The sequence below is a fragment of the Xenopus tropicalis genome, chromosome 3 (assembly GCF_000004195.4).
Source record: "Xenopus tropicalis strain Nigerian chromosome 3, UCB_Xtro_10.0, whole genome shotgun sequence".
NCBI lineage: Eukaryota > Metazoa > Chordata > Amphibia > Anura > Pipidae > Xenopus > Xenopus tropicalis.
This window is the reverse complement of record NC_030679.2, coordinates 44,566,623-44,579,014: the sequence shown is the minus strand read 5'-3', so window position 1 is coordinate 44,579,014 and position 12,392 is coordinate 44,566,623. Positions and strand designations below refer to the sequence as shown.

The following is a 12,392-nucleotide window of genomic DNA, read 5'->3' as shown; positions in this document are numbered from 1 at the left end:
TTAATGGCTATTTCCAACTGCTAACAAACTCTCAGAACAAACCACTGTCAGGTTCACCTCCCACAGGCAGCATATGGCAGGCAGAGTATGGCACACATAGGCAGCATAGGGCTGGCAGAGTATGGCACACACAGGCAGCATAGGGCAGGCAGAGTATGGCATACACAGGCAGCATAGGGCAGGCAGAGTATGGCATACACAGGCAGCATAGGGCAGGCAGAGTAGTGCCTGTGTGTGCCATACTCTGCCTGCCCTATGCTTCCAGTGTGTGCCATACTCTGGCTGCCCTACCCCACCTGTGTATTCCATACTCTGCCTGCCCTATTGTAAGGGTACCTGGTGGTCTAGTGGGGCGGCGGGGACGCCCGCCGCCTCCTCCATTGCGGGGACGCCCGCCGACTCTTCCTAGGGGTGCGCGCGCTCGGCGCGCAGCCCTTTAAACTCTGAGCCCATACGCGCATCCGGCGCATGCGCGTTCTCTCCCTGGTTGCGCACGCATGCGCACTTGCGTCCTTCATCCGGCGCTGCGTGTGACGTCACTATGGCGCCAAATTCGAATATTTAAAGCGGTTTCTGCAGCATAATCATTGCCCAACGTAGGTTTTCCTCCTGTGAGTTCCTGGGTGTGTTATTCATGTTCTGCTGATCTGTTTTGACCTCTGCCTGTCCTTGACCTTCCTGTACTGCTGCCTGAACCGACCTTTGCCTGAATTTTGACTACTCTTCTGGATTCTGTTTGGTACCGTGCTGCTTTATTGTTGTTGACCCCGGCCTGACCTCTGACTACCCTTTTGGACTCTGACTTGGCACTTTACTCTCTGAAACGTTGCTGACTCCGGCCTGATCCCCGACTTTGTCTTCTTGTGCCCATTCTCCCCCTAGAACGGTTCTGGTTCCCTCGCCTGCTCAGAACTCTTTCCCTGGGCTCCTCACTGTAAGACCTGGCGGCATCCGAGTAGCGAAGGGCTCCTCCCGACGTGAAAGGCGGCGGTTATAGGCAGAAGCGTGAGCCGAGACCAGGCCCTTGGGAACTGTTCTGAGTTTTGGGATACCGACCGTGACATTACGTTGGGCCCGATATGGATGCTGAAGGGCCTGCTGGGTCACCCACTTCCTCCAAGGCATTTCGGGCGAGCCTCCTTCAGCGTATTGGGCAACAAGAGATTCAACAAGATCAAATCATCCAATGCCTTCAGAGACTCTCTGCGAGGTTAGATGAGCTCCAGCAACAGCCGTCCGCTGCCACTTCTGCTCTTCCTGAAAGCCGATCCCCGTCTCCCACTCCAGGGATGCAAGTAGTGGAGCCTAAGGTACCGTTCCCCGAAAAGTTTTCCGGGGAGCGAAGTAAATTTTTTGCCTTCCAGGAGGCTTGTAAATTGTATTTTGGGTTCCTCCCTCGCTCTTTTCCCACTGAGGAGCTCAAAGTTAGCTTTGTCATGACTCTTCTTATTGGGGATCCTCAATTATGGGCATTTTCCTTATCCCCTTCTGATCCAGCCCGTACATCCCTAGACTCCTTTTTTAAGGCCATGGCAATAATTTATGATGACCCCGATCGTACTGCCTCTGCTGATTCGGCTATTCGTAACCTCAGACAAGGCAAACGACGGGTTGAGGATTATTGTTCTGAGTTCCGCCGCTGGGCGGTTGAAACGGGCTGGAATGATACTGCCTTACGTAGTCAGTTTAGGATTGGGCTATCTGATGCTGAAAAGATAGTCTGGTAAATTTTCCTGCTCAACCCTCTTTAGACTCCCTGATGCATCTTGTCATTCAGATTGATAGGAGGCATAGGGAGAGACGTCAAGAGAGGGTCCCAGTAGTCACTCCCCACACCATTCCTGCAGAGTATGTGCCCAAACCTGAAACGGTTTTCTCTAGGTCCTCTGAAGAGCCTATGCAGTTAGGTTCAACCCGTTTATCTTCTGAGGAAAAAGCTCGCAGGCGGTCTAATGGGTTGTGTCTTTACTGTGGGGATAAGGGTCACTTCCGTGGAACCTGTCCCAAAAGGCCGGGAAACGACAGAGTCTAAGCAGGTCTGGGGAGTCCTGCTTGGGCAATGTCTTTTCTACTCCCCAACAATGTTCTTCTAAGCTCATGGTTCCGGTCCTTTTGGAATGGGTTACGGGTTCTGTGGAAAGCTTAGCTTTCATTGATTCTGGGGCAGAAGGGAACTTTCTGGATGGTGATTTTGCCCGTAGGTGCAGTATACCCACGATTCCTTTATTTCCTTCAGTTAAGGTGCTTGCTATTGACGGAACCTCTCTAGGCTCCGGTTTTATTTCCTCCAAATCGGTAGAGTGTTCTATGTCTTTGAATCCTTGCCATGCAGAATCAATTTCTTTTTTCATCATTAATTGTCCCATTACCCCCGTGATTTTAGGTCTCCCCTGGTTACGTAAGCATAATCCACTAATCAATTGGCCAACTAATAAAATACTCCAATGGGGAGATAAGTGCCAGTATTCTTGTATCCAGCCTTCTCAAATGCTTGCTACTACCTCTATTGAGGGGTTACCAGTTCATTACTCCCTTTTTTCAGACGTCTTTTCAAAAAAGGCAGCCGAAACCCTTCCCCCTCATAGACCTTACGATTGTGCCATAGATTTGGTTCCTGGTTCTACTCCCCCTAGAGGTAGAACCTACCCCTTATCTCTTCCCGAGACTCAGGCTATGGAAGAGTACATTAAAGAAAACTTAGAAAGAGGGTTTATAAGACCCTCCTCCTCTCCTGCTGGAGCAGGCTTCTTCTTCGTGGAGAAGAAAGATGGGGGCCTCAGGCCATGCATCGATTATAGGGGTCTAAACAAAATCACAGTCAAAAATCGTTATCCCCTTCCTTTGATTTCTGAACTCTTTGACAGGGTGAAGGGAGCCACTATCTTCTCTAAGCTCGATCTTAGGGGAGCTTACAACTTAATACGAATTCGGGAGGGGGACGAGTGGAAAACGGCCTTTAATACCCGTGATGGGCACTACGAATATCTAGTAATGCCCTTTGGTTTATGTAACGCTCCCGCAGTTTTCCAGGAATTAGTAAATGACATTTTCCGTGATCTCTTAGGCCGATCTGTGGTAGTCTACTTGGACGATATTCTGATTTATTCCAGCAATTTGTCTGATCATCGTGCCCATGTCCAGGAAGTTTTATTGAGATTGAGACAAAATCATCTGTATGCTAAGATTGAAAAGTGTGTCTTTGAGGTCTCGTCAGTTCATTTTCTGGGGTATATTATTTCCAAAAGGGGTCTGGAAATGGATCCTGCCAAGGTTCAAGCTATTTTAGATTGGGTACAACCTTCGTCTTTGCGTGCCATTCAAAGATTTTTGGGTTTTGCTAATTACTACAGACAATTTATTAAGAATTATTCCTCCCTCATGGCTCCAATTACTGCCCTTACTAAGAGAGGTGCTGATCCTACTATGTGGCCTCAGGAGGCCTTACTTGCCTTCAAAAAACTAAAGGAAGCTTTCGTTTCTGCTCCTGTTCTGCAGCATCCAGACACTACTCTCCCATTTTTGGTAGAGGTGGATGCTTCTGAGATTGGGGCAGGAGCAGTTCTGTCTCAGCGTCACCCAGTCACCAATAAGGTCCATCCTTGCAGTTATTTTTCCAAAAAATTCTCTCCTACTGAGATGAATTATGATATTGGTAATAGGGAGTTATTAGCCATAAAATTGGCATTTGGAGAGTGGAGACACCTTCTGGAGGGGGCTAAACATATGGTTACAGTCTTTACAGATCATAAGAATCTCCTATATATTGAGTCTGCTAAACGCCTAAATCCTAGACAGGCCAGATGGGCTCTATTCTTTTCTCGTTTTAATTTTATCATAACTTATAGACCAGGTGACAAAAATGTCAAAGCAGATGCCCTGTCCAGGAGTTTTGATTCCAACCCACGGGAAGAGCGGAACCCTGGTTCCATTATCTCTAAATCTGTGATTATTGCAGGCCTGAGTCCGGATTTACATTCTTCCTTGTCCAAAGCCCAGGGTACTCCTCCTCCTAATTTACCCCCAGGAAAATTATTTGTTCCTGAAAACCTTCGTGAGGCGGTTTTGTTGGAAACCCATGATTCTAGGGTGGCCGGGCACCCGGGTCGCAACAAAACCTGTTCTCTCCTATCCCGTATCCTCTGGTGGCCCACTTTGTAACAAGACGTTGGTAATTATGTTGACTCCTGTCCAGTCTGTCAACGCTCCAAACCATCCAGGTCTTTGCCCCAGGGTCTGCTACAGTCACTTCCTATTCCTGAAAAGCCATGGACTCACATCTCCATGGATTTTATTGTAGATTTACCCCCTTCCAATGGGAATACGGTCATATGGGTGGTAGTAGACCGCTTTAGTAAAATGTCGCATTTTATTCCCCTTCCCGCCCTCCCATCTGCCAAGTCACTTGCTGAACGGTTCTTGTCTGAAATTTTCAAGCTCCACGGTGCCCCGCTGAATATTGTCTCTGATAGGGGGGTTCAGTTTGTTTCCAGGTTTTGGCGGGCCTTCTGCTCTTTGATGGGTACAGATTTGTCCTTCTCCTCTGCCTATCATCCACAGACCAACGGGCAGACAGAAAGGACAAATCAGTCTCTGGAACAGTACCTCAGATGTTATGTTTCCAGTAACCAATCCCTTTGGGCAGATTTCCTTCCATGGGCTGAATTTGCATTTAATAACTCCACTCACTAATCCACTGGGGAATCCCCATTTTTTATTGTTTTTGGGTACCATCCCAGGGCGTTCTCTTTTTCTACCGCATCTTCGGATGTGCCTGCGGTTAATTCCTTAGTCGGTCAGTTCTCCAACATTTGGCAAAAGGTTCAAAAATCATTATCCACCGCAATAGCTGCTCAAAAGAAAGCCTTTGATAAGCATCATAAAGCATCGCCTGAATATCAGGTTGGTGATAGAGTGTGGCTTTCCTCAAAAAATGTTCCCTTAAAAGTTCCATCCTCCAAATTTGGTCCCAAATTTATTGGACCTTTTTCAGTGTCTAAGGTTATAAACCCCAACACCGTCCGCTTAGAGCTTCCTCCCGAACTCAAAATTTCTAACTCTTTTCATGTTTCTTTGTTAAAGCCCGCTAGAGTAGTTCGGCAGAGGACTCCTCCTCCTCCTATTGCGGTGGAGGGTCAATCTGAGTATATCGTACAAAGGGTAGTGGACTCTCGCTTCTCAAGGGGTAAACTTCAATATCTGGTACATTGGAAAGGGTATGGTCCAGAGGAGAGGTCTTGGGTGCCAGCATCTGATGTCCGGGCTGATCGTCTTGTACGACAGTTCCATACCAGGTTTCCTCATAAACCTAGGGGTCCGGTGGCCCCCTCTGGAGGGGGGGGTAATGTAAGGGTACCTGGTGGTCTAGTGGGGCGGCGGGGACGCCCGCCGCCTCCTCCGTTGCGGGGACGCCCGCCGACTCTTCCTAGGGGTGCGCGCGCTCGGCGCGCAGCCCTTTAAACTCTGAGCCCATACGCGCATCCGGCGCATGCGCGTTCTCTCCCTGGTTGCGCACGCATGCGCACTTGCGTCCTTCATCCGGCGCTGCGTGTGACGTCACTATGGCGCCAAATTCGAATATTTAAAGCGGTTTCTGCAGCATAATCATTGCCCAACGTAGGTTTTCCTCCTGTGAGTTCCTGGGTGTGTTATTCATGTTCTGCTGATCTGTTTTGACCTCTGCCTGTCCTTGACCTTCCTGTACTGCTGCCTGAACCGACCTTTGCCTGAATTTTGACTACTCTTCTGGATTCTGTTTGGTACCGTGCTGCTTTATTGTTGTTGACCCCGGCCTGACCTCTGACTACCCTTTTGGACTCTGACTTGGCACTTTACTCTCTGAAACGTTGCTGACTCCGGCCTGATCCCCGACTTTGTCTTCTTGTGCCCATTCTCCCCCTAGAACGGTTCTGGTTCCCTCGCCTGCTCAGAACTCTTTCCCTGGGCTCCTCACTGTAAGACCTGGCGGCATCCGAGTAGCGAAGGGCTCCTCCCGACGTGAAAGGCGGCGGTTATAGGCAGAAGCGTGAGCCGAGACCAGGCCCTTGGGAACTGTTCTGAGTTTTGGGATACCGACCGTGACACCTATGATGCCTGTATGTGCCATACTCTGCCTGCCCTATGCTGCCAGTGTGTGCCATACACAGTACATACAGTGACACAATGAGGTGTGAAGAACAACACAGGGATTTACATGTTTAAACAATACAAGAAAATTACAGCCTAAATCTGAGGAGTGAACCATGCAGGGGGCCAGTTAATCTCAATACTAATACAATTTCAAATTTACACAAAGGCAACCATCAAAGCAGCCAGACAGGTGGGGGGGCCACACAGAGGGGGGGTTCGCGGGCCGCCAGTTGGACAGTGCTGTACTAGTTAATAACTCAGTGTGTATTGTTATATGTTTCTATATAGTTATCATTTCCTACTTAACAACCAAGTTGCACAGCTTTTCCCCAAACCTAAAACCTTCCATACTTTTTATCAACTGAGTTCACTCTTCTCTGGACTTTCTCTGTTGCAATAATATCCATATTGAGAACTAAATGCAGGGCAGGGTGAAAAGTGCAAAAAATACATACAAAGTGCAACCAACTTTTTTTGCACCTTGCCCCACCAAGTCTTTGCTCTGAATTCATAATGGCCAGTGCTGTAGACTTTGCCCAGGTCTTACTGCAGGGATTTCCCTCAAGTAATCAATGAACACATTCTATAAATGTGGACCCAATAAAGAACCCTGTGGCAAGCCACTATAAACCCTATCCATGTACAAACATTAGGAAGACCAACAGAAGCTTATGCAGCACTGTATAGAAGTTACTATTTGTTACTCATAAAAAATAAAGTTAAATTGTTTGACATGATTTGTCCTTTATAACACCATACACTTTAGTACAGGTACATTTAAACATTTAAGCACCAACCAACAATTTGTTTGAGCTATGCCTTCTGTATTATTACAGAGTGACTCCTACAACTTTTAGTTAAATACTGTACATTAGAAATAAAAAAAATATATATATACACAAATTACCTGTTTCTTTGGTATTCTACAGTAACCTTTAGATTTCACACCAATGATGGACATTTGCTTCCTAAAAAGAAAACATAAATATTCCATACTAGTGGCATTTGTAACACCTTAAGTTGATGTTAACATGCACTAAAGGAGTGGGTTGGTAATAAGTGTAAGTACTGCCAAGAAAGGTAATTATGAAAGTTTGTGTACTTTACCCCTGTTTGTTGTTACCCTTTCAGTAGTTAAGCCACACACATTTTCAAACTGATTCTTATTATTATTTTGCAGCAAGCACAAAGCATAGTTGTGAAATGTAATGGGAAAAGAGGAAACAGAAAAGATGGTCCTTGGATAATGAACATGTTTCAACCACTGTAAATCTCTATTAACTTTGGTAGAAATCATCTACTAATACTCAAGTGCTACCAGGTGTAGCCAAGCAGGCATGGCTACAAAAGAGAGAACATGAGACAGCAGGCAAGTTTGTAATCAGATGACAGAGGTCAAAAGAGTAGAGGTCAATAGCAGAAAAGAAGAAAGCCAATAAGCCTTATAATAAGCAGGACTGACAAAAACAATGATATAACTGGAACAACCAAGGTCAGTAAAATGTCCCAATTTAACATTTCAGTTGATGCTAGAATATTCAAATTTAAAGCATGACTTGAGTGTAGAATATAATTAGCTCTTTTATTACAGAGCATAATATTGTAATATTGTTGTGGTATTTTCTGTAATATTAGGCTACTTTAATTTTCTCCTCTGAAGGATTCTGGCTTGAAAAAACGTAAAGAGGCATATCTATGTGTTGTGAGAGCTGTGCATAGAGATACTCGTCTGATACCAAAATCAAAAAGAGCATCTAATAATACATTACCTAAGAGGGAAGACAATGTATTTTTCTATGGAATTTAGAGAGAAGTTCCCGGTTGTTAGATTGGTTATTTTTAATTATTTTATGGTCCTTTTTGGTGGTAGTTAAGTTTAAGGAAATCCTCACCAATGTTTACATTAAAGGGTGTATATAATAACATTGGAGACAACCAATAAGCAATTAGAATTTAACAGTCACCTACAAGTTAGAAAACAAAAGCAATGATCTTATTGGTTGCTATGAGCAACATCACCAGTGACGTCGGCTTACACACTATATTAAATATGCCCCTTAGTCACACATCAGCAAAGCTACTCAACACTTGGCAGTAAAGTGCGATAATCGGTGCATGTGCCATTGCAAGTGTAGGATCAACAAGGTGTTCTGTAATAAAGCTAAGAAGTGTGAAAGGCCAGAGTATATCTAGAGTCCCTGCCATAAAGAAAAATGTCTGTTGATGCTGGAAAGAGAACAGAAATAGTCAGAAATAAGCAAACCAAAGTAGATTCCTCCAGAAAGCATAAAAAGTGAAACAGTAGAACGTAGAACACTGATACAGGCCTAATAAACAAATAAAAGAGTCAAAAAGTGAAATTACTTACAGGTTGGCAGCACACAGCATACATGGATTATCATATGAAACGCCATCTGTGCCACATAAAGGGTTAATTTCTTTGGTACATGCCAAGCCGCCATCATCATCTAATTTTTGATATATGCTGCAGTCAATCTGCTCCAAGTAAACAGAATTAATGGTAACAAATTTTCACAGTGTAGCTTGTATGTATATAATTAGTAATTACCCAATTAAGAAATTTTAAAGTGGACTCTTGCAGTATTGCTACCTTAAAGCACATTCATAGGTGTATGGTCACTCTTAGGGGCCCAAAAAAAAGATTTTTTTTTTCCAAGTTTTGCTAATTTGCTGGACTTTTTCGTAATGTGCGTCAAAACTTATGTAACAAAATCATATTTGTTGCAACAAGTACGAAAGTTTCGGATTCATTCAAACTTCCGTATCGTGACTTTCCTTGGGCCAGGTTGGAGCTGCAGAGTGCCATTGAGCCCTATGGGAGACTTTCCTTGGGCCAGGTTGGAGCTGCAGAGTGCCATTGAGCCCTATGGGAGACTTTCCTTGGGCCAGGTTGGAGCTGCAGAGTGCCATTGAGCCCTATGGGAGACTTTCCTTGGGCCAGGTTGGAGCTGCAGAGTGCCATTGAGCCCTATGGGAGGCTTTCCTTGGGCCGGGTTGGAGCTGCAGAGTGCCATTGAGCCCTATGGGAGACTTTCCTTGGGCCAGGTTGGAGCTGCAGAGTGCCATTGAGCCCTATGGGAGACTTTCCTTGGGCCAGGTTGGAGCTGCAGAGTGCCATTGAGCCCTATGGGAGACTTTCCTTGGGCCAGGTTGGAGCTGCAGAGTGCCATTGAGCCCTATGGGAGACTTTCCTTGGGCCAGGTTGGAGCTGCAGAGTGCCATTGAGCCCTATGGGAGACTATCCTTGGGCCAGGTTGGAGCTGCAGAGTGCCATTGAGCCCTATGGGAGACTTTCCTTGGGCCAGGTTGGAGCTGCAGAGTGCCATTGAGCCCTATGGGAGACTTTCCTTGGGCCGGGTTGGAGCTGCAGAGTGCCATTGAGCCCTATGGGAGGCTTTCCTTGGGCCGGGTTGGAGCTGCAGAGTGCCATTGAGCCCTATGGGAGACTTTCCTTGGGCCAGGTTGGAGCTGCAGAGTGCCATTGAGCCCTATGGGAGACTTTCCTTGGGCCAGGTTGGAGCTGCAGAGTGCCATTGAGCCCTATGGGAGACTTTCCTTGGGCCAGGTTGGAGCTGCAGAGTGCCATTGAGTCCTATGGGAGACTTTCCTTGGGCCAGGTTGGAGCTGCAGAGTGCCATTGAGTCCTACGGGAGGCTTCCAAAAACATGAACAGAAGGATCAAAGTCAGAAAGGTTTTCCCACCATTTACGATCTTTCGGATACGAACATTTTGTGACTTTCGGATCGCCAATACGATATTATCGTGACTAATAATAAAGCATTTTCGTGACATTTCCAATCAGAAATTATCATATCTAATCCTAATATTACCCGTTTCGGGATTCGAACTTGTACTTTAATAAATCTACCCCTATATGTCCTGACCAGTTACCTGAATATGAACTCTCAGACTGTTAACCCCTTATCTGCCTTGCTTTGATTTTAAAGTGCCTGTGTAACCTGTCTGTGCTAGTTCCTGCTTCGTTATTGTTTCTTACTTCAAACCCTTAAAGGAGAAGGAAAGGCAAAGTCACTTGGGGGTGCAAAAATGTTAGGCACCCCCAAGTGACTTTAATCGCTTACCTTGTACCCCGGGCTGGTGCCCCTGTTCGGAGAAAACAGCACCAGCCCGGGGTACCTGTAGTGAAGCGCTTCCTCCTTCCTGTTCCTAAAATGCCAGCAGTCGGCGCGTGCGCAGTAGAGTGAAAAGCCGACTTTTCTGTTAAAGTTTGGCTTTTCTCTCTACTGCATGCGCATGCATGAGAAAGAGGAAGAAGGAAGGCTGGTGCTGTTCTCTCCAAACAGGGGTACCAGCCCGGGGTACAAGGTAGGCGATTTAAGTCACTTGGGGGTGCCTAACATTTTGGCACCCCCAAGTGACTTTGCCTTTCTTTATCCTTTAAGGACCAGTGGCTCCTAGTGGTCCTAGCTGGCAGAGCTAATAAAAACATATTCTAGATCCATGCTAAAACATTATTGGCTTCCAGTAACTTATTACAAAATTGTATATAGAAACAATTCACAAACCTTAGTATTTATTTGATCACTCCTAATACCTAAGAAATAAAATAAATGTGAATATTAAATAATATATACAAAGTACTGCAGAATATGTTGGCACTGTATAAATAAGGTATTATACTTATTTTACTAATTGTTAATAGACATAATACCTTATTTATAACATAAAACACACATTATTAATAGGGAAAGTATATTTTTGCAAGTCACTAATTTCTTGCAAATGGAAATGGCAATGGAACACAAAGCATTTTGATTGTCACAAGCTTTGCAATAAAATATTGGCAACTAAAAACCCTAAACTGATGGCTTATCCTTTCTATTACAAAGTCACCAGGAGCAAAAGAAACAGGAAAATAGTAACATAGATATAAACGATCTTACATTGTTAACAGAAAAATATATTTTTGCCCATATATGATTATAGTTAATATCACCCTGATGCAGTAGAGGGATTTGAGACCAACATGAAAAGACTCTTATCTGAAGACACTTGCCTCAGGACCGCCATCACTTCACAACTAGGGGGTATGTGGTCGATGGAAGGGTTCAGGAGATATGTTATCAGAAAAGCCTTGTGTTTTCTGGCATCAATTGTTTTTTCTTAATGTGGAATTTTCTTCCCATAATCAAATAAAAAGCTTGCTACATTTTAGGTCACAAGCTTGTTTTTTTTTTTTGTTTATAAAAAAAAAGAACATTTTCTAACATAGTATTGCCGAACCTGACCCTTACCCGGTAATATATACACCCCCATATGGTAATTGTAGTATGATTATATTCTTCAGAGGATTAACAAAGAAGTACTTTAGGAAGCGCTGCTTCAATAAATAATCAAACTCAAAGATGCTCAGATTTAGGCAAAATAGCTTTTCAAAACTAAATCTGTTTACAAATTAAAGCTTTATTTATGTTCAACTAACGAATGCACTCAGTTAACTTATACAGGTATGGGATCCCTTATCCGAAAACCCGTTATCCAGAAAGTTCTGAATTATTGAAAGGCCTCCATTATAAGCAAATAATTCTAACTTATAAAAATGATTTCCTTTTTCTCTGTAATTATAAAACAGTACCTTGTACTTGATCCCAATTAAGATATAATTAACCCTTATTGGAGGCAAAACAAGTCTATTTATTCCATGTTTAAATGATTTTTAGCAGACTTAAGTTATAGAGATCCAAATTACAGAAAGATCCCTTATCCGGATAACCCCAGGCCCCGAGCATTCTGGATAACAGGTCCCATACCTGTAACTTCAAATACAAACATAAATTATAAACGTCTAATAATGGAGGACCCCTCAAAGGTATAAAGTGCAGCCCTTTATTTAAAGCAGTGTGTTTAGCTTACCATACAAAACAGTCCAAAGTGTTTGCAGTCATGGATTCAAACCAACCCAAAACATCACCAGGGTTCTGATAGTCGCTATAATTTGAAGTTTATCTCAATGGATCAATATAAAAGCATAAAACTTATCACCTTAAGAAATTCCATACCTGGAAAGCTGCCAAGGACTGCAGCTATTAGAACAAACACAGCTGCTGCCTTCATCCTGTAGACTGCTGTTGGAATATTACAGTAAGATCTTTAGCATCCAGTTAAGCATAGATTTTATACTTTATAGAGGTTTACTCAAGGCAGTTATATTCACTACACCCTAAAATCAGATAACGTATCTAATCTACTAAGTACACAAAATAAAAAAGAGTAAATTACACTG

General features: G+C 44.1%; 1 protein-coding gene across 1 annotated transcript in view; it reads right to left on the bottom strand.

The window, feature by feature from the left end:
• Positions 1 to 12,392, bottom strand: part of LOC100494615 (ovomucoid) — a 25,309-nt gene extending 12,917 nt beyond the window's left edge. The window contains exons 1-4 of the mRNA XM_031898826.1: positions 12,169 to 12,392; positions 10,675 to 10,703; positions 8,495 to 8,622; positions 7,034 to 7,094 (exon numbers count right to left, since the gene is read on the bottom strand). Coding sequence (XP_031754686.1) covers positions 7,034 to 7,094; positions 8,495 to 8,622; positions 10,675 to 10,703; positions 12,169 to 12,223 — 273 coding nt within the window. The 5' untranslated portion in view covers positions 12,224 to 12,392. The remainder of the gene's footprint in view (positions 1 to 7,033; positions 7,095 to 8,494; positions 8,623 to 10,674; positions 10,704 to 12,168) is intronic.